The 20935-nt window shown below is 43.9% G+C and overlaps 1 protein-coding gene across 1 annotated transcript in view; it reads right to left on the bottom strand.

Annotated features, from left to right (window-relative positions):
- IGDCC3 (immunoglobulin superfamily DCC subclass member 3) overlaps positions 1-20935 on the bottom strand; it is a 108082-nt gene that overhangs the window by 82823 nt on the left and 4324 nt on the right. Inside the window, exon 2 of the mRNA XM_033920129.1 lies at positions 7828-8133. Within this exon, the coding sequence (XP_033776020.1) occupies positions 7828-8133 (306 nt within the window). The remainder of the gene's footprint in view (positions 1-7827; positions 8134-20935) is intronic.

The raw sequence follows: 20935 nt of genomic DNA on the forward strand, positions 1-20935 counted from the left end.
TACCTCTAAATGAATATTATTTCAAATCTGTGCCCTCTTTTTCCACTTTGGGTCTAAACAGTTCCACTAATATACCAACAAGGAACCAGACTTCAAAATCGTATTTTCTCTAAACAGATATCCGAGGAGGTCTGTTCTTTCTCTCCTATCCACAGACCTCGTTTGGGCCCTGAACTTTTGCGTCATCCAAAGACAATGGAAGGATAAGCAACTGGACCGAACAAGACATTCCGCTCAAAGAGGCCCAAAGCACTAGTGCTTCAAAGCAGCATTAAAGACCCACCTATCTGCCCCAGCTTCAAGGCAGGGGGGAGCCCAGTTATGGTTTGCTGAAGCAGCATCTTGCACCTGCTCTACCGCTTTTCCAAGAAAAGGGGGTTAGCGCCTAAGAAAAGGATCTGGGTGTCATTGTAGAAAATACGATGAAACCTTCCGCCCAATGTGTGGCGGCGGCCAAAAAAGCAAACAGGATGCTGGGAATTATTAAAAAAGGGATGGTTAACAAGACTAAGAATGTCATAATGCCCCTGTATCGTTCCATGGTGCAACCTCATCTGGAGTACTGCGTTCAATTCTGGTCTCCTTATCTCAAGAAAGATACAGTGGTGCTAGAAAAGGTTCAAAGAAGAGCGACTAAGATGATAAAGGGGATGGAACTCCTCTCGTATGAGGAAAGACTAAAACGGTTAGGGCTCTTCAGCTTGGAAAAGAGACGGCTGAGGGGAGATAGGATTGAAGTCTACAAAATCCTGAGTGGAGTAGAACGGGTACAAATGAATTGATTTTTTATTCCATCAAAAATAACTAAGACTAGGGGACACTCGATGAAGTTACAGGGAAATTCTTTTAAAACCAATAGAAGGAAATATTTTTTTCATTCAGAGAATAGTTAAGCTGTGGAGCGCATTGCCAGAGGATGTGGTAAGAGCGGATGGCGTAACTTGTTTTAAGAAAGGTTTGGACAAGTTCCTGGAGGAAAAATCTATAGTCTGTTATTGAGAAAGACATAGGGGAATCCACTGCTTGCCCTGGATCGGTAGCATGGAATATTGCTACACCATGGGTTTTGGCCAGGTACTAGGGACCTGGATTGGCCACCGTGAGAACGGGCTACTGGGCTTGATGGACCCAGTAAGGCTATTCTTAGGTTCTTATGTATGTGCTTTCCAAATAAAAGATCCTAAACTGCCCCCTTTTTCCTTGGCAAGGATGCAGGCTGGTGCCATGGACAGAGCTACATCTTAAAGGGTAGATCTGAGGTGTTCTGTGTGTAGGGCACCTGCTGAACCTTCATAGAAACATAGTAAGATGATGGCAGATAAAGGCCAAATGGCCCATCTGCAGTAACCATGATCTCTTCCTCTCTCTAAGAGATCCCACGTCCCTATCCCAGGCTTTCTTAGGAAAAGATAAGCTGCTAAGGTGATGTGGACCAAGGTGAGGTGAGACCAAGGGTGTCACCTGAGCCTGACCCTCACTTTACCTCTGATCGATGAGAAATCTTGCAGTGGGTTCAAGGTGGAAAGAGGGAGGCCTCCCCCTACCAAACAGAAAACCTGAGGCTAGCTCATGATGAAAGCTGGCCAGACCACCCCGAAAAACTAAACTGGAACTGGATAATCCACCTGTGCAGAAGTATCACTCATTTTTCATTCATAGCATAACCTTAAAGAGAATATCTGAGAGGTCAACCACCTCCTTAGTCATTCCTTTTTCGTAACGGCTCATCATTCAGTAGATGCACTCATATTAAACCAAATATAAGAACAAACAAGACCAGACAGAGACTTTTCTAAGTACAGATTCTGAAATATCAGACGTACAATAGAATGAAGACATTATCAAGCGTCAGAAGCTATAATCAAAAACCATCCTAATTGCCAGGACGGCCAAGTGCCGATAATCGAAATGGTCTTTTTGTACGTCTAGCAAGGTATTCCAGCCTCTGTACGTTCAGAGCACGAGATGGGGGTGGTGGAAGCGTGTTATGGGCAGTCTCCATGGACATCTTGCTGCGATACACATTCTTAAAGTCTGAGGCATCTATAAACCTATTCAGTCTTTGCACGATCATGCCGGAGGAGTCATGATGTTGGTCCATCTCTAATGTGGCAGTTCGGTGAGCACTGAGCATCCCCTGCCAGCAAAGGTATGGAATGCGGCAGGAAGGGGGGGAGAGGAAATATACTGTCATCCCCTCCAGTTCACCCCGGGCCCCCTTAAAAATCCAATGCTAGCTATGCCCTGGAAAGCCAAGAAGATATACCAATGGAGCACCCTGCCAGTGGTGTAGCATACACTCTCAACTCCTGAAGGCTACACTGCCGTCATAAACAAAGCATTTAATCCGCTGCCTCCTTCTTCCAGCTATTTTCATTAACCTTTGGCCAAGCACCAAGAGCAATGGCATGTCAGCCAGCACAATGTATCAAAGGGCTGCGGGCAAGAGAATCAGAGTCAACCATCAGGTAAAGAGCAATCCTTCCTCACACCATTCACTGCCTCTGATAAGTATTCCAATGAACAAACAAATTCGCACAAACCTCCGATGGTGCTGTGTGTGTGGCTAAACCTGACTTAAGAGCCAGAGCAAATGTTCTCTCACCAGAGCAGCCTGGAAGACCCTTCAGCACAGTTACATGAGTGATTTTCTTGCTGGTATTTTATACAGACACATAGGCATCTACCCCCTGCCCTCATTCTATGTCCACACTCAGATGATAGACGACCAGACCTTCTACACATCTACAGATCTGAGCGCTAAGCAGTATTCTAGGATTTTAACCATGCAACGGTGGGGGGGGGGGGGGAGGCACAGTTACACACATACATTATAGAACGTCACCATTGATGTGTCAAAGACATCATTTATGCCTGCCATAGACAAGCTGCAAGTGTGTCTAAATGTTGGTGCGGAGATGATCACTAAACGCTAGTATTTTATAATGGAATCTGGCTTTACAAAATTACCCCATACAACCCCAAATTACACGGAGTACCAGGGCAGAGTTCACAATAACGGGGTATTTGTTAGAACAGTCTTAAGTGTTCATTTTACAGGGCATTCGCTTCAGAAGACTTCACCACCACACGGCAGAGAAGTTCCTGGAGGAAAAGACCATTATGATATGTTATGATGATAGACTTGGGGGAAAGCCACTGCTTATCCCTGCTATCTTACCAAGTTTTAGGATCCTGTCAGGTACTTATGACCTGGATTGATCATTCTCGGAACCAAGATACTGGCTTGATGGGCTTCTGGCTTGACCCAATATGGAAGTTCTTATGTCCACTAGAATAAGTCAATCATTTTAAAAAGGTTTGAGGCATGTCTGGCTGATGTAGCTATTGTCTGTCTGTCCGTCTCTACCTAGTCATGTGCAGGAGGCCTGCAGGCAAGCTATCACACATCAGCTGAGGCTCCGGAAGAAGCCCAAGAGCAGTCAGTGGCTGGAGTTCCTGCTGTTACCACGGCCTGCAGCAGTTTTAAAGGCAAAGCAGAAGGCGCCTTTGGAGGAGGGGAGAGGATTACAGGAGATGGGCCTTCCTTTCCCAGTTGTTCAGTTTTGCCTCCAGAGTTGCAGAGATACAGGGAAGCATTCTCTCCCAGCACTTAATATCTGGAGCTGCATTTTAAATCTGAACTTGCTAATCAGTAAAACAACACGGGCAAAAACCTTTTGCTCTCTTAATCCCATTTTATTCTGCTGCCTCTCTCTCCTTTTGCAATCCATGCTCCTTGTGTCTCTGAAATTCCTCATATTGTGACCCAGAAAATAATCAGCTGGCCTTTGTCTCTCTTTAATCCCTTTCTGCTCCTGCACTCCCACCAATGCCCCTATTATGTGGAATTACTCAACCCATGGCTCCTGAGGGTATAGCAGGTTAAATGCAAACTCTGCATCCTGACCACAGTGGGCCAAAATGTTATTCTGTGGCTTGATATATAAAGAGAAAGCAGGCAGTGGCCCAAAGAAAAGACGTGCTTGAAGACTTTCATCTCTAAATCTAGCACAGCGAGAACATAAGAGCCAACTTTTCAAAATGATTGGGGGTGCTCAAAAGCTCCTCCTCAGACCCTGCCCCCCATAATAATAATACTAATTGCAATGCAATTTTTCCTTTCATTTTTCATATATACAGTACTTACAATAAAATTTTATTAACAATACATAGTGGTTAACCACAAAATTAAACTATACTGTATGCTTCTCAACATTCATTCCTACCAGAACACCTGGTCTTGGTCACACATGCAGAATACAGATAAAAGCTATGCAAATACAGGACCACAAACTAAAAGTACTAATATACACAAACGAAACCCTAAGATGCCAGACAACACCAGAGAAATAGAAAGAAATTAATTTCTTCCTAAACAGTGCAAAATATAGACAGCAGATGTGATTTCTCAAAACTGACACATTTCAATCACTAAATTGAAAATAAATCATTTCCCCTACCTTTGTTGCCTGGTGATTTTGGTTTTCAACCCATCTTTCCCAGTCTCTGGCTGCACTTCCTTCTGTCTGTGCTCTTAACTGTGTATCCAGAGCCACCTTATCCATTTGCTGGTTTTCTCTCCTTCACTTTCAGCCCTACATCCATCTTTAGCATTAACTTTTAACATTTCACTTTCTTCCATTTTTCTGCTTTCTCCTCAAAATCTATCTACTTTTCCATGTTTTCCCTTCCCATTGTTGTCTGGTGATTTTCATTTTTTAATCATTTCTTCCCAGTTTCTGGATGCACTTCCTTCTGTCTGTGCTCTTAACTGTGTTTCCAGGGCCTTCTTATCCATTTGCTGTTTTTCTCTTCTTCTTTGCTTTCTGCCCTACATCCATCTTTGGCATTAACATTCCACTTTCTTCTATTTTTCTGCTTTCTCCTCAAAATCTATCTACTTTTCTATGTCTTTCCTTCCCCTTCCCATCTATCCTTGTGTACCATCTCCTCCCTCTTTCTTCTCCCCTATTCCCATCTATCTATACGAAGCATTTCTTCTCTCTCTCTTTCCTTCCACACCCATCTCTGGGCACAATCTCCTCCCTCTCTCTCCATCTCCTGTGGTCTGACATCTCTGCCTTCCCACAACCTGGCATCTCTCTCTCCTTCCCTCCCCCTTCTCATGGTCCAACAATCCTCTCCATCCCTTCCCTCCTTCCCGCTTGTATACCGCAGCTACCTCTCAGTTCTGTGTAGTTTACAGAGTAAAGATACTGAACATTCAGTGAATTACAATCCATTAGTTAAAAATTTACCAAACAAGTATGTTTTTAACAATTTTCTAAATGCCAGATAGGTGTCGGAACTTAATATAAAATTCCCAAGATGTTATCCCATATACCAGGCTGATAAGATAGAATTCTGCCACAGAATTGTTTATAAACACATCCCTTAATAGATGGAAGATCTAATATCTGTGAACTCCATGTAGGGCATTTTCTGTTAACAAATTCAAAGTGGTCAAGTAAATAACTAGGTAAAAGACCACGTAAAGACAAATTACTAATAGCTCTGCCCTTTGGGTGGGGCTTTAAGCATCTGAGCCAATCAGGGTCTTATGCCGCTCCATGTGCATCACGTGCAACCCCAACCTGCTGCTTTCGCCAGTGTAGGCTCTTCCTCTGATGTCATTTCCTGGACCCGTGCCTTGGAAGTGACGTCAGAGGGAGAGCCAATGTGGGCAGCCACTTGTGGTGATGCCACTTGTGCCAGGAACGTTAAAGAGGAACGGGGAAAGGGGAGAGTGCGCGTGGCATTTGGGGGCGGGGAAGGAATGGGGGGGGGGGCGACTGACTGTAAATGGGAACAGTCATAAGTGTCAAGTTTTTATTAAAAGTTGATATAATCGCTTGTTTTGTCTAAGCGAAATGCAAAAATAAACGTTATTAAAACACACACATTAATGCAAACAATAGCAATACAAAAGGTTTGCAAGTAACAAATATATAACTAACCATAGGTCCTGAGGAACTTGGGGGAGGGAAGGGTGGTTTATTGGCTGTGTTCTTGTGCATTGTACTGAAGAGTTACGGTACAACGTTTTGCATTATTGAGAATTTGGGGAGGGTAGAGAGGGACTGTTTAATGTGAATTTTTGATTTTGTATTTGTAAACCTCTGAGGCTTTATATTTTTTCTGAAAAAGTTTCAATAAAAATAAAAAATTTTAAAAAACACACAGACATGAACTTTTACAATTTAGAAACTAACCATAAAATAGGGTAAACAATTCAACGTACAGACCAAATGATAGTCCTGTATTTCAAAGTTCGGAAGAGAAACGTGTTTGGAAATAAAGGTAGGGCGGGGAATCGAAAGGAAGGAAGAAAAAATCTAGGAGGTACCTGGGCAAATCCCATCAAAAACTGTGCAGGAAATCTCCCATCTGCTCATCGCTTACTCTTTATTTAAAAGACCAAGACAATGGCTGAGCATAAGCAAATCATTGTAGATTCATTTGAATCCATTAAGTTCTACCTCGCTGCCATGACATCAACCTCGAAAGCATTTAGCTCAGAGACCACCACAACGGACTGGCATCACAAGGGTATTTCAGGCACTTCAACATCTGTAAGTACAGCACATGCTCAAAAGCTGCTTTAAAATTCTCCAAAGCACTGCATGAAATCCTAGAAAGCAGCGAGCAATGATCTAAGCCAAGACCATGAAAATAAATCACTGGTTATTACCATGCACAAGTGCCAACATCCAGAGCCCAAGGCAATTACTGACAGAGTGAAATAAATAAATACAGTGAAAAGCCTGACACTTCGAGGGATTTCTGAATCTCGCTGTATTATCAGAAGAGTGCTAAAGCAGTGGATTTTCAAACTGTTCTTTTTGATTTCTGGCACTTAAATTATGGTCAGCAACATAAAATTCCTATTACAGAGCGCCTGCAGCATGAAATATTTATCAGCCCGAGACCCAGCCAATCTTGGTTATTGATAGCCCACGGTCCCAAAGGTCTTCCATCCTCCGATGCCTCCGCATCACATCTTCAGGACTGTGGCAGATCCTGACACGTCACTCGGCATACACGTGGAACACTGTCCCATTCCTGTAAGTTCTGCCTTAACCGCACAGGCCTCGAACACTTATGACTGCAGATCAGGGAGAGGGAGAAAGGTTGTGGGGACGGGTTGGGGAAAATTTGTCTCTACGTCTGAACTGAAATATTCACTGGATCCTACTTGGAAAAGCCCAGAGACGGGACTCTTCAGTATAACCAAGAGATGGAATATTCTCTGTTACCCCCTATAACAGGGGTGGTCTATCTGGAGTTTGTGTGGCCCATAGGAAGTTTCTGTAGAATCAATAACCAGAGTTTGGTGATTTTAAATGCAGTATTGCCACTATAGCACGTTCTTTTAATCAATTTTAATTCAGCTTTGACTTATTTATCACAGAAGGTCTGTAGAGCTCTGTGCATTTCCAATTCCAACATTACATAATGTTGAGGTCCTGCCCTCTGCGTATAAACGCTGCCCATTGCTGCCCTATAGCCATGGGGTACAGTCACCACTAACCAGCACATTTCTTAAATGGAAAACTATATTAATCTTTACTGCCCTGGAGAATTCCTTACTCCGCCATACTAGCACGGGATAGGCTGCAAATAAGACCCTGGCAATGAGGTTCCCTCTGTATGACCCAGCAACACTTTATTCCTGGCACTGCGTATCAAGTGTACCCAACACTATCTGAACCATGGTATGTTTGAATTTGTAGGCAACAACTTACTAAAACCACTGCCCACACAGACTGGTTATAAAGTTGCGCCAATCAGTTTCTGATACAAAACAGAGCCCGGTTTACTTACTCGCAGCCTGGACTTTTGCCTTGCGGCTAACCAGTGAGCCAAAGCGATTCTGGGCCATGCAGTCATACTCGCCCTCATCCGATGAGCCATCAGCTCGAGCTGTCTGGAAGTGGGAGACGTGGAGAGACCCGTTGGCCAGCACTGAGACATGCTCACTCCCTGGGATCAGGATGCCGTTCTTTCTCCAGGATATGGTGATGGGTTGGGCGCCTTTCAGCAGGCAGTCCAGCACCAGAGGCTGTTCCTGTACAGCCACGCCGTCACTGGGCTCCGCGGCGAATGCTAGCTCCACAGAGCGGCTGTCATCTGGAATCCAAAAATGGAAAACATTTAGTCTGGGCTACTGGGTAGAGCAAAGGGAAAGAAAGAACAAGGCAAGGTGCTGCCCCACTGGCAAATAAACATTAAATACAAGGCCTGATTGAAAAACTTTGTACGTTTCGTCATGGCAGCTAATTGTTTCACCACCGTATTCTTGCTTTAACATTTCAAGAGTTTCATTATCGCTCTTTCGAAGTTTAACACACTTTTGGGGTCCTCTCACAGACACGTCTCCCTCATCTGCCATGATGAAACGTACGATGTTCTTCTTCTCGCTGTGACCCAACAATAAAGACTATGACAGTCTAACTATTGAACGAAAATGGAGAAAAAATAAAACACACGAAAATACTCAAATATATAAAGAACATTCAAAAATATATAAATTAAAAATTAACCACGCAAAAGAAAAATTTTATTCAGAAAAAATACAAAAAGCTAAAAATCCAGCAACACTTTATGCATTACTAAATTCTTTAACAAATACAAAAAAACAGCAAACACAAGCTCTTAACTCTTTACCAACAGCTCAAGCCCTTTCAGATTATTTCATTGAAAAAATTATAAATATTAGAAAATCTTTGACAAAACAACACTCTAATATCGAACAAGATCATATAATCACAAATTTGCCGTATTCAACATGTTCTAATTTCAATCTGCCTAATCTTACGGAATTGGAAACTATAATAAAACTCATTAATATTAAAAGTTCAAATGCAGATTCATATCCTCCATTTATTCTAAAAAAATTCTTTGACTTTTTTGGTCCTTTTGTTCTACAATTAATAAACGAAAGTCTTACACAAAGCATTATTCCTAAATCTTGGAAATCTTCCATTATTCGCCCAATCATTAAAGATCATAAGATGAGTTCAGAAAATGTTTCAAATTATAGGCCAATAGCTAATCTTCCTTTTTTGGCAAAATTGACGGAAAAAATTGTGTTTAATCAGGTTGCAGAATTTATTGAGAAAACTAACGTCCTTCATCCAAACCAGACAGGATTCCGACAATACCACAATACAGAATATTCATTAATAGGAATGACTTCGTCGATTCACTACTTCTTGGACCATCATCAATCAGTTTTATTAATATCTATTGATCTTTCTGCTGCTTTCGACACCATTGACCATCATATTCTATTAGACAGACTTCAAACAATTGGTATTACTGATCAAGTATTATCATGGTTCATATCTTATTTCACAGATCGCACATCCACAGTTACATTTAATAATACAAATTCTAAAACCTCACAATCTTCTCATGGTATTCCTCAAGGATCTATCTTATCCCCTTTACTTTTCAATATTTTTTTGGCACCATTGATGACAGTTTGTCAATCAATAGGATTTCATGTTTACGCATATGCGGATGATATTCAACTTCTGCATCCACTAGATCCCAACAGTACTTCAGACATTACATCAATAAATAATAAACTTGAACAAATTCATCAATGGTTAGATAGAAATAGGTTGGCCCTCAATATTGAAAAAACAAAAACATTACTTTTTCCTTGGAAAGAAACTTCTAAAATTATTACTCCTATTATTATAAAAAACATTCCTCTTCAAATAGTTGACAGTATTAAAATTCTAGGAGTGACATTTGACAGCAAATTAACCTTCCATGAACATATAAGCAATATCATTAAATCTTCATTTTATAGACTTCGTCAAATACGTTCTCTCTCGCAATATCTTTCTTCTAAATCATTAAATATCTTGGTGCACTCTTTAATAATTTCCAAAATTGATTATTGCAATGCCCTCTTTCAAGGGATTACACAAAAAGAAATAAGAAGATTACAAATAATTCAAAACACCGCCATCAAATTAATAACAAAAAAGAAAAAATTTGATCATGTAACGCCACTTCTCAAAAATGCCCATTGGCTTCCAGTATCGCACAGAATAACTTATAAAATATGTCTGCTCACTTTTAAAGCAATGCTTTATAAAACTCCGGCCTTTATCTATAGAACTCTAATTCCCTACTCCACTAATAGATCATTAAGATCCAACGAACAACATTTACTTACAGTTCCTTCTCTTAAAATTATAAATACAAGAAGACAATTCATTTTTTCAGTTACAGCGCCACAAATATGGAATTCCTTGCCAATCTATTTAAGAAATGAACAAGATATTGATAAATTTAAGATCAACCTAAAAACGTTCCTTTATAAAGACGCTTTCGATTAAGTACTTATAAATAAGAACACAATGATGCATTAATCTTAATTCCCAACCTCATGTTTTGACCCTACCTCTCTTTTTATTGAATTTTGTATTTCTTATCCCTTTTCCCTTTTATTCATGTCATGTCAAGTATGTATATAGTATAAATTTATTGATTATCGATAATTAATGTTTTAGATTATATGTAATTTTAATTTGATTTTGTTTTAATAAGGTAATTTTGTATCCACTCTTATTACTTTGTATTAATGTTCATCGCTTTGAAAATATGACAAAGCGATCAATCAAAAATTTAAAACTTGAAACTTGAAACTGCAGGTTCAGAAACGTCGATGTAGGAGCTTTGCCACGTCTACTTCTTGGAAAGAAAACCAGGGGCGGTCTCATTACATTTCAATCAACCCTCACAGAATCGTGCTTAGATCCAGTTTTGAGCAACCAACAAGAGGTAGCCCTGGAGAGGAGAAACAGCTGGATTTGTCACACTCCCAAGACACCTCTTTTTCTTCCGTTGAATTTTGAGTGAGCAACTCCATAACAGGGCACCCTCCAAAGGCATTGCTTATGGGGCCTATTTCAGGCCTAAAGAAGGCATCTGCATTTTTCGATAGACTACTAGCCAAGTGGCCAGAAATACTCATAAATTTAACAACTGATTGCTTACACTCAGTGGCGTAGCGAGCCGCTCCTTCCCTGATCCCACCTGCCGCGTGTGCGGCCCCCCCCCCCTTGCCTCTCCTCTCTAGTTGAAGTTGTTACTCGCAGCGGTCAACAACGTGCTCGTCGCGACCCCTCCAACATCACTTCCTATGTGCGGCACCCGGAAGTGACGTCAGCGAGAGAGCCAATGGGGTCACGAAGAACGCATTGTTCACCGCCGCAAACAACAACTTCAACTAGAGGGGAGGAATGGGACAGAGAGGAGGAGGGGGTGCCAGCATGGCGCCCAGGCGAACCACTCCCCTCGCCCCCTTCCTACACCACTGTTTACATAAAACGCCCACATCTAAACGCGTGCCAATTATATCATTTTGTCCCTGCGCACGCCCAATGACCAAGTAGGTGCCAATAAATCACAGTGAATAGAGAATACACCTAGGCAGCTGCCTATAGAATATACCCGTTATCTCTTTCTACCTACTACTACTATAGCGCTACTGGACTGGGGAAATCGCTGCTGGACCTCACCAGACTAGCACAAAACCGATTTCTTTTGACAGCTGTAATTCATCAAGTTGCTAGGGCTTGAGTTCGAGTCAACGGCACCTAACTAAGTAGACATACGCAGCGCTACAAGAGATAGTCCCTGCTCAAAAGAGCTTACAATCTAGTCAAGACAGCAAATGGAGTGTGTGCAGGCAGCCCCATAGAGGCCAATGCTAGCCCTCTCTCACCTCAGTTCCCCAATTAAAGACCGCTGGTTCATCTGCAGGGGACGAGGACGGGTTTTTGTGGCTGACTTATCCTGCTGACCACGGAGAACCTCCAGTACAGGTAAGTAATTCTGCTTTCTCCATGGACAGGCAGGATGAGTCAGCCACACCAGGTGACTCTCCAGCTAGGGGGGTGCGGAGGGGCAACTGAGGGTGCCCTTCGTAGGGATGGCCCCTTCTACAGCCTGCAGGTTGCTTCTAAGATAGGTACGAGACCAGACATTTCATGCTGCAGTGAAAACCAGGTCAAGCTTTATTAGTGACAAATCATTGTCCATGTGGAGACGGTGGTACCTGGGTAATGAGGATCCATAACATCCACATGGCAACAGTAGGGATTAGTTCAAGGCCTGGTAGAGGTTCTTAGTAGAGAATGACACAGGGACACATTTTTCTCCATCCCTGTCCCATTCCCGTAAGCTCTGCCTTAACCTCACAAGCCTCGAACACTTATGATTTTAAAGTGTTTGAGGCTTGTGCAGATGAGGACGGAGCTTGCAGAAATGGGACAGGGAAAATGAGTTCCCGCAGGGGCGGAGAAAAATTTGGCCCCGTGTTATTCTCTACTTCTGAATTCAGAATCCATCTAAGGTCCCTGGCTAGAATCCCTTGGCCAGGGTGCAATTGAAGCTTGAAGGATATTGAGTCCAAAGTTGTTAGTGGTCTGCAAGGGGTGGTCCAAGCAGTAATGTTTGATGAAGGTATAGGGGTGGACCAAGTTGCCGCCTTGCAAATGTCCTCCAGTGAGGTATGGTGGAGGTTTGCTATTTTTGTGGCCATGACCCTCAGTTGGTGTGCCATGGCTCTGTTGGTTAGGGACAGACCTTCTTTCTCATAGCAGAAGGCGATGCAGTTGGAGATCTATTTGGTCACTGATCTGCTGGAGTCAGAGACGAACAGTTGAGTCGCCTTTCACCCTGATTATGTGTAGTAGATGTAGAGGTACAGGGCACGGGTGAAGTTCAGGGTATGCAGGAGTTGCTCTGTGTGGTTGGTGTGCAGTTCTGGGAAGAAGATGGGGAGCGCTATCGCCTGATTAATGTGGAAGGGTAAATTCTTCTTTTGAAGGAATATAATATGATCTTGGAGGATTTGTAGTTCGCCCACACATTTTGGCGATGAGAAAGACTGTCTTCCAGGTGAGAAATTTGATGTGAGCATCCTCCAGGGGCTCAAAGGGGAAGTTTGTGTCAGATAGTGGAGGATGATGCTGAGGTTCCAAGCCAGGAGGTTTGCCAATCCTTTCATGAATCTTGCTATGAGTGTGTGTGCCGAGATGGGTCCGACTTCTACATTGCTGTGGAAGGCCAATAAGGCGCTCAGATGTAGTTTTATGGATGTTGTCCTGAGGTCTACAGTGGATAGGTTGAGTAGGTATTTGAGAATGTTTGGCACTGTGTAGAAGGGGTTTTCCCCTTCTGAAGTGCACTAATCCTGGAACCTCTTCCATTTGAGTGTATAGGCCTTTCTTGTTGACAGGCGTCTGGCAACTAGTATGACTTCCGTGACCTCTGGTGGTATGTGGAAGGGGCATAGAGTCAGCCTTTCAACATCCATGCTGTTATGGCCAGGATCCCCAGGTTGTAAAGGCATCCTGTCCTTGACTGTGCTGTAGGGATATCTTGAAGCAAAACCTGTTGCACTTTGTATTGTCCTTGGTGGTGAACAGGTTCAGGCAATCATGAGCATCCTCTTGAAGGCTCACAATCATGCCAGTCATCTTGCTGCAGTGACTACTCCCACAGTGTGGGTGGAGGTTTTGAAAGCGTCAAAGGTGGCTCTGATCATGTGTTTGCCGCATTGTTTCATGTCCCACAGCATGGAAGTCATGAGTGCCTTTCCTTCTTAGGGGAGCAAGGTTAGAGTGTCTTCTGCTTTTCTTAGCAGTGAGTTGTTGTAGAGGATGAGATGGAAGAGGTGGTCATTAATTCTTTTTTGGCTGTGAAGTCTAATATCCTGAGTTCCTAGCTGGGTGAGTTGTGGTCATTTGTGCGGAAAAGCTCTTGGCTTTGAGTGCTGATTCTACAACAATGGATTGGTGAGGGAGTTGAGGTTTGTTGAAGCCAATGTGGTGAGGATCTGATATTTTAGGTTGAGTCTTTTGGAGATCACAGAGCTGGAGAGTGGCATTTGCCAGACCTTATCTCAGCAGTCCAGGAGACACTTGTACACTGGGAGTGCTGCCAAGAATGTTGGTGTTTCCAGATACTTAAGCAGGCCTGGTGACTCCTTGTGCATGCCTTGCGCTTGTGCCAGAGGGAGGGAAAGTTTGGTGGCCACCTTCTGGAGGAATTATGAGTAGGTTAAATCTTCCAAGGTGGTATCTCCACTGTAGGGTCAGTGATAGAGTCAGTCAAGTTCCACTGGGCTGGTACGAAAGTGTCCTCTGTGGTTGAAATGTAATCTCCCAGGCAGAAGGGTTCACTGTCCTGTCTGTAGTTCTCCATTGTTGATGACTGAGAGGGCGTCAACCCTGCAGGGAGTTCCACCAATACTGAGGATAGGCATCTTTGATCTGAGAAGTTCAAAGGGTTTTGTAGCTGCATTGCTGGTCCTTCGAGGTACTGGGTAATGACATACTGTATTTGTTGTTGATGTTGTTTTTTGAGAGAGCAGGAAGGATCCAACTGCTGGGCATGGCAGATAAGGCAAACAGGTGAGAGAAGGCTAGCACCAGCCTATATGGGGCTACCTGCACATGCTCAGAGGAGGCTCGCCAAAGCCGATCTGGGCTCGTCGGATGATGTCACCAGGTGTGGCTGACTCATCCCACTTGTCCATGGAGAATCCTTCCCCACCCCCAAGTGCTGAAGCCAGAGTGCAATTAATGGAAAAGGGAGAAATCCTGATTCCAAACAGCAACAGGGAAGCCTGGCTGTCAGGAACTGCTTTCACGTTCACACCTTGGCGGCCTAGAGAAGCAAGCACTGCAGTTCGCACAGCCTCAGGAAAAGCAAATTTATGGAAATGTATTCCTCCAGACCCACATGCATACATTTCCTTCCTGACAATATGCAAAACATTTCTAAAAACTACTTTACTCATTAGGCAAATTAACCAAACGTTTGGCCAATTAAGCACACACTCCTCTTGAGAGCAGCTGTCAGGGGCGGGTCTGAATGGCCCTGGGGAACTTTCCAGTCATGTTACAAAAGAGAAATATGAGGAGGGACCCAGGTCCACCTACTGGCTGGCCCAAAGGAGAGCTCTCAGCTTCATATCTATCTTTTTCACTTCTCTTCCACTCTGCACAGATCCTACAGCCTAGCTGAATGGTGTCCAACATCCACTAACCTACCACAAGCAACCCAGCTGGTTGTATAAATCTGAACCTTCTGAAGGCTGGGCTGAACTGTGTATGATAACAACAGTACACTTATTAGAGTTCAATCACAATTAAAGGATCCCACAGACATAAGTAGATAAGAACCTAAGAATAGCCTTCCTGGGTCATACCAAAGGTCCATCAAGCCCAGTAGCCCGTTCTCACGGAGGCCAATCCAGGTCCCTAATACCTGGCCAAAACCCAAGGAGTAACAACATTCCAGAATCCCAAAGAGTAACAAAAGATTCCAGAACCCCAAAGAGTAGCAACGTTCCATGCTAGCGATCCAGGCCACGCAGTGGCTTCCTCCATGTCTTTCTCAATAACAGACTATGGACTTTTCCTCCAGGAACTTGTCCAAACCTTTCTTAAAACCAGCTATGCTATCTGCTCTTACCACATCCTCTGGCAACGCATTCCAGATCTTAACTATTCTCTGAGTAAAAAAAAAATTTCTTCCTATTGGTTTTAAAAGTATTTCCCTGTAACTTCATCGAGTGCCCCCTAGTCTTTGTAATCGATCCACTTGTACCCGTTCTACCCCACTCAGGATTTTGTAGACTTCAGCCATATCTCCCTTCAGCTGTCTCTTTTCCAAGATGAAGAGCCCTAACCGTTTTAGTCTTTCCTCATTCGAGAGGAGTTCCATCCTCTTGACCATCTTGGTCACTCTTCTTTGAATCTTTTCTAGTACCACAATGTTTTTCTTGAGATAAGGAGACCGGAATTGAACACAATACTCCAGGTGAGGTCGCACCATGGAGCGATACAGAGGCATTATGACACTCTTAGTCTTTTTTCATAATTTGTAGCATCTTGTTTGCTTTTTTGGCTGCCGCCGCACATTGGGAGGAAGGTTTCATTGTATTGTCAACAATGACACCCAGTTCTTTTTCTTGGGTGCTAACCCCCAAGGTGAACCCTAGCATCTAGTAACTGAGATTTGGGTTATTCTTCCCAATGTGCATCATTTTGCATTTGTCCACATTCAATTTCATCTGCCACTTGGGACACCCAGTCTTCCAATTTCCTAAGGTCTGGCTGCAATTTTTCACAATCCACATGCGTTTTAACAACGTTGAACAGTTTAGTGTCATCTGAAAACTTAATCACCTCACTCATAATTCCAATTTCCAGATCATTTATAAATAAGTTAAATAGCGTCTCACTCTTCATACAGGCACCAAGTGACTTGCCCTAGGATTTGAACTTGAAGTCAAGACAGGTACGCTTCCAAATCAAAGTCTGCTACTCCAGGCATGAGGCCTTCTCCACTGCCAGGTTCTACAGTATAAGATAAAGCCAACACAGGCTGACCTCGTGGTTTAAGGTCTGTGCTCTGAACTGCCTGTAGAAGGAACTGGGACCGAATCCTTATTCAGACTGCTTTCCATGGCTCAGCGGAGGCAGGGGATGTGGGGAGTCTCAGTCATTGCACTGTGACACCTAGGAGGCCATTCTTTGACTGTGCAGCTAAAAATGGGCAACTTATTCGATAAAGGAACGTAGGCACTGACCTTCCTCTATAGCAAAACTATGCATGTTATTGAATTTCATCCAGACTAGTCGGTCCAGCGGATGGCCACTAGGATGGTCTCCGGACTCAAGGGTCTCTCATACGAAGAAAGACTGGGCAAATTGCAGCTCTACACTCTAGAGGAGCGCAGGGAAAGGGGAGACATGATTGAGACATTTAAGTACGTCACAGGTCGTGTCGAGGTGGAATACAACATATTCTTTCCTAAGGGACCTTCAGTCACAAGGGGGTACCCGCTCAAACTCAGAGGAGGGAAATTTAATGGTGACACCAGGAAGTATTTCTTCACAGAAAGGGTGGTAGATCACTGGAACAAACTTCCGGTGCAGGTGATCAAGGCCACCAGCATGCTCGACTTTAAGAATAAATGGGACATCCACGTGGGATCCCTACGAGGGTCGAGTTAAGGAACTAGGTCATTAGCACTCAGACTTAATGGGGTGGGTCAGTAGAGTGGGCAGACTTGATGGGCTGTAGCCCTTTTCTGCCGTCATCTTTCTATGTTTCTATGACTATGTCTATGGTGCGTGCTTGTTTCCAGAATAATGCTTAGTGGAACTGTGGCATTTACGCAATATAGTGTATACCAGTATGCCGTTATTTTCATGATTTACATAGTTTATAGAACTCATGACTGCAGGATTTCAAAAGGGGCCAAGAACTCGCTCTTGTTGGCACTCCTTGAGACATTGAGCAAGCCATCTAAATCCACACTGCTGCTATCAGCTGACCCTCCGACATACAGTTATTGGAGATCCTCGATGATTACTCAAGCCTCTTTGGAGCGCAGACACTTTGCAGCTCTTGATGGGGGTCCGGGACGCCGCTTTCAGGCAATTTTGGAACGCTTTTGGATGGATCTTACTCCTCATGCCCGGAGTAGACTTTTGGGAATGTCTGATTTGATGTTGTGATCGTTTGAGTGCTCACGCTATGGGTTTGTAGGATGGGATGGGAGGGGGGGGGGGGTGGTATCTGGGGATTATAATGTGCGGATATATCAGAAAATTGTTTTATTTTGTTACCTTTGTATGCTTGAACTTTGTTATTTAATAAATATATTTCAACATAAATCCACACAGCCTCAGCTCTTCTGGAAAGGTCTAATTGCACCTGAAAACGTATCCCCATCATGTAGCCCTGCAGACGACCAGTAGCACGACTATTACTAGTGAAAAGTAACCCCATTCTACTGGCCTAACTGACCCAGCATCACCCCCTCGCTCCCTCCCAACCAAAACAATCTCGAACCCCATTTCCCAGCAGCTTTGCAAAGACTGGGCCCCCATGGCAAAACAAGATTTTGACAAGCAGCAGCTTTCCTGCCCCACTGGCACCAAAATGAGTGTAGCATAGCGGTTAAAGCTACAGCCTCAGCACTCACGCTGACTCTTGTGACCCCGAGCAAGTCACCTAATCCCCCCATTGCCCTAGGGAATATGCTTGAGTACCTGAATCAAGAGCTGTGGTCCCTGCCTTTTTTATATGTATAAGGATGATGCATTTGTCCTGTTTGGACGTCCCATGATTAGGAGCCAAATGGGTGATTCTCTGGGGGTACCTTTGGGAAGGGTGGGTGCAGCTGAGTTTTATTTCTGTCATGCACCTGGAGAGGGACAGGACTGTATTTAAAGAACAGTCCATGGGTTTATCCAAACTTCACAGAAAGGGAAGCAAGGCCCAAGTCAAATTTTGGAAGCCTGAATGGGAGTCTGAGGGGCCCAGTCTGCGTGCTGAATTATATTAAAATAGAGATTCAGTGTCCACAATGAAGCTCTGAATGCTTTTAGGGACACTATTTGTAAGAGTAAGAAAACTTGGGGTTTGGAAAAGTCTCAGTAGCAGAGGAGATGCGAGAACAGACCTGAGAAAGAGATGAGGGGTTTCCAGCAAGAGCTTCCACTTGAGCTGTGCTTTGGGGATCAGAGAGCCTCCGAAAGGAAAGCTGATTGACGTGAAATAAGAACCCTTTAGCTGAAACCCCCCAGAGGAAAGTGCAGGACTGCGCAGAGATCAGTTCCAGATGTGGCCTTCCAGGACTTTCAATGAGAAACATTCGGGAGTCCGTGCTCTTAAACAAAACCCCACTCAGGAGATTTAAAGGAGGCTGTACTTTCCTTGCTGAAGGAAAGTATAAAAGGGCTTGACAGCAAGACCCCCAAGTCTTCCCTCCAGAAGATGGAGGACGTAGGACAGGCGGAGTGAGCCCAGGGGAGACAGAACAAGGCCTGGCGTTGCCTCAGATGTGACCCACTCAGCCACCTCCAAAGAGAGCAGTTCAACTAGGCTTCACGTGACACCACAGAGAATGCAGACAAAGGGAGGTCTGTGAAGGGAAAAGACCGGGGGCTACCAAGGAAAGAGAACAGAAGCGGGGGATGGGATTTGAGGGTTCAATGACTTGAGAGTTGAACCTGGTTCCCAGGCCTCGGCACGAATCCTTAGGCCTACGCCGCCACCAACCTGACACCCAGGTGTCTCCTTACTTTATACCTGAACAGACTCAGCGCATAACTCAGGAAGAAATCAGTCTACAACTTTTGCCAAACGCTGCCATTAAATTCATTTACCGCGCACTCCCCTTCTTCGTAAAGCACCTATTTTTACTCATCATCTTTCCAGTCAACCAGCCTTCATTGACAAACTCCTGATCCTCCGATCCAACAATCAAAACCTACTTACCATTCCATCAATAGAACTGGCAAATCCATTTTCTCGGTCACTGCTTCCTCCCATTCGATCTCCGACTTTAGAAAAATTCATATCTAAACCCAAAGACGTTTCTTTTGAAGCGAGCCCTACCACAATGTACCTCCCCTCCTTCCACTCTGATCCCTTGTATTAATTTTTTCGTGTATTTACTAACTTACCTTTAATCTCCTCCCTTTTATTATGATCTTTTTTTTAACTCTATGTTGTATCTTTAATTTTTTTTTTTTAAATTTCATTTTATTCTAAACCATTTAGATACCTATTTGATATCTCAAGAATAAAGAAAACTTGAAAGGGACCTGACAAACAGGTGTGCAGTACTCTTGCCTTCCTGTCGAGGTTTCGTTGCTGTTTTCCACTTGCATTCATAGGGAGGCGAGGAATTTTGTGCACTTGAGCTTATTATCTCTAGAGGAAGCCCACTCCTCACTTTGGAGGGCAAAGCTACCAAGCTACCCCATTCCAAGAGATTTCCCACCATTCCTGGCTTTCTCAGAAACCTATCAGATGCATCGGGGACGATGAACCCCACACCATTTTATGGAGCAAGTTCAAAAGCAGACCTTGCTTGTTGTTTCTTTTTCACTGTATCCGGTCTAAGCTCTGATCTCCTCTCCCCCAGGACCTTTTATCTTGGTTTGGCACACTGCTCTGCTTGTTCTTCTATTGAAGGTCTCCATGTCTTCTCACCTCCAGGGCTACCCTCAGTTGACAGGCACATTGGACCCTAGGCCAGTGTTCTTCAACCATCGGTCTGTGGACTGGTGCCGGTCCACAGAAATTTCCTGCCAGTCCACAGGGCCGGCAGGTGCATCAGGCCCAAAACAGTGTTCTTCAACCGCAGGTCCATGGTGCGATTGATGCGGTGTTATATTCAGACCGGCTCCCTCTCCCTCACTGATTCAATGCACAAAGCCGCGGGCAGTGCCTCCTACGCGCGTCCTGCGCCTGAACCGGAAGCCTTCTCTCTGACATCGCAACGTCAGAGGGAAGGCTTCCAGATGAGGCGTGGGACGCGCAAGGAGCTGCTGGCCGCAGCTTTGTGCACTGCATCAGTGAGGAAGAGGGAGCCGGTCTGAATATAACACCGGGAGCGGCATAAAATGGCCAGGCGGAAGCAGGTCAGAAGGTAAGGCACAGCATGGAGGGAGGGAGACAACAAAGGTAGGGGAAATGATTTTAGTTTTGAATTTTGCGATTGAATTATGTCAGTTTTGAGAATTAGTGTGCTTTGTGTAGTTTAATTTGTGGTTAACCATTATGTGTTGTTAATAAGATTATATTGTGTGTCTATGAAAAATGAATGGAAAAAATAGTGTTACAATTAGTACTATTATGAGGGCGGAGATTGGGTAGAGATGGGCGGGGTCTGGCCCACGACTTAGCCCAGTGTTCTTCAACTGCCGGTCCATAGGAGTAAAAAAGTTGAAGAACACTGCCCTAGGCGATCAGAGAAAGTAGCTTCCTCATTCGTTCTGTGCTATCTAATCCCACTCCTGCATTGGGTACAGTGTGAATAACTAATTCTGGAATAAATGGGTCTGGAGATTTTTGGCAGTCAAGTTCCATC

The sequence above is a fragment of the Geotrypetes seraphini genome, chromosome 14 (genome assembly GCF_902459505.1).
Source record: "Geotrypetes seraphini chromosome 14, aGeoSer1.1, whole genome shotgun sequence".
Classification (NCBI taxonomy): domain Eukaryota; kingdom Metazoa; phylum Chordata; class Amphibia; order Gymnophiona; family Dermophiidae; genus Geotrypetes; species Geotrypetes seraphini.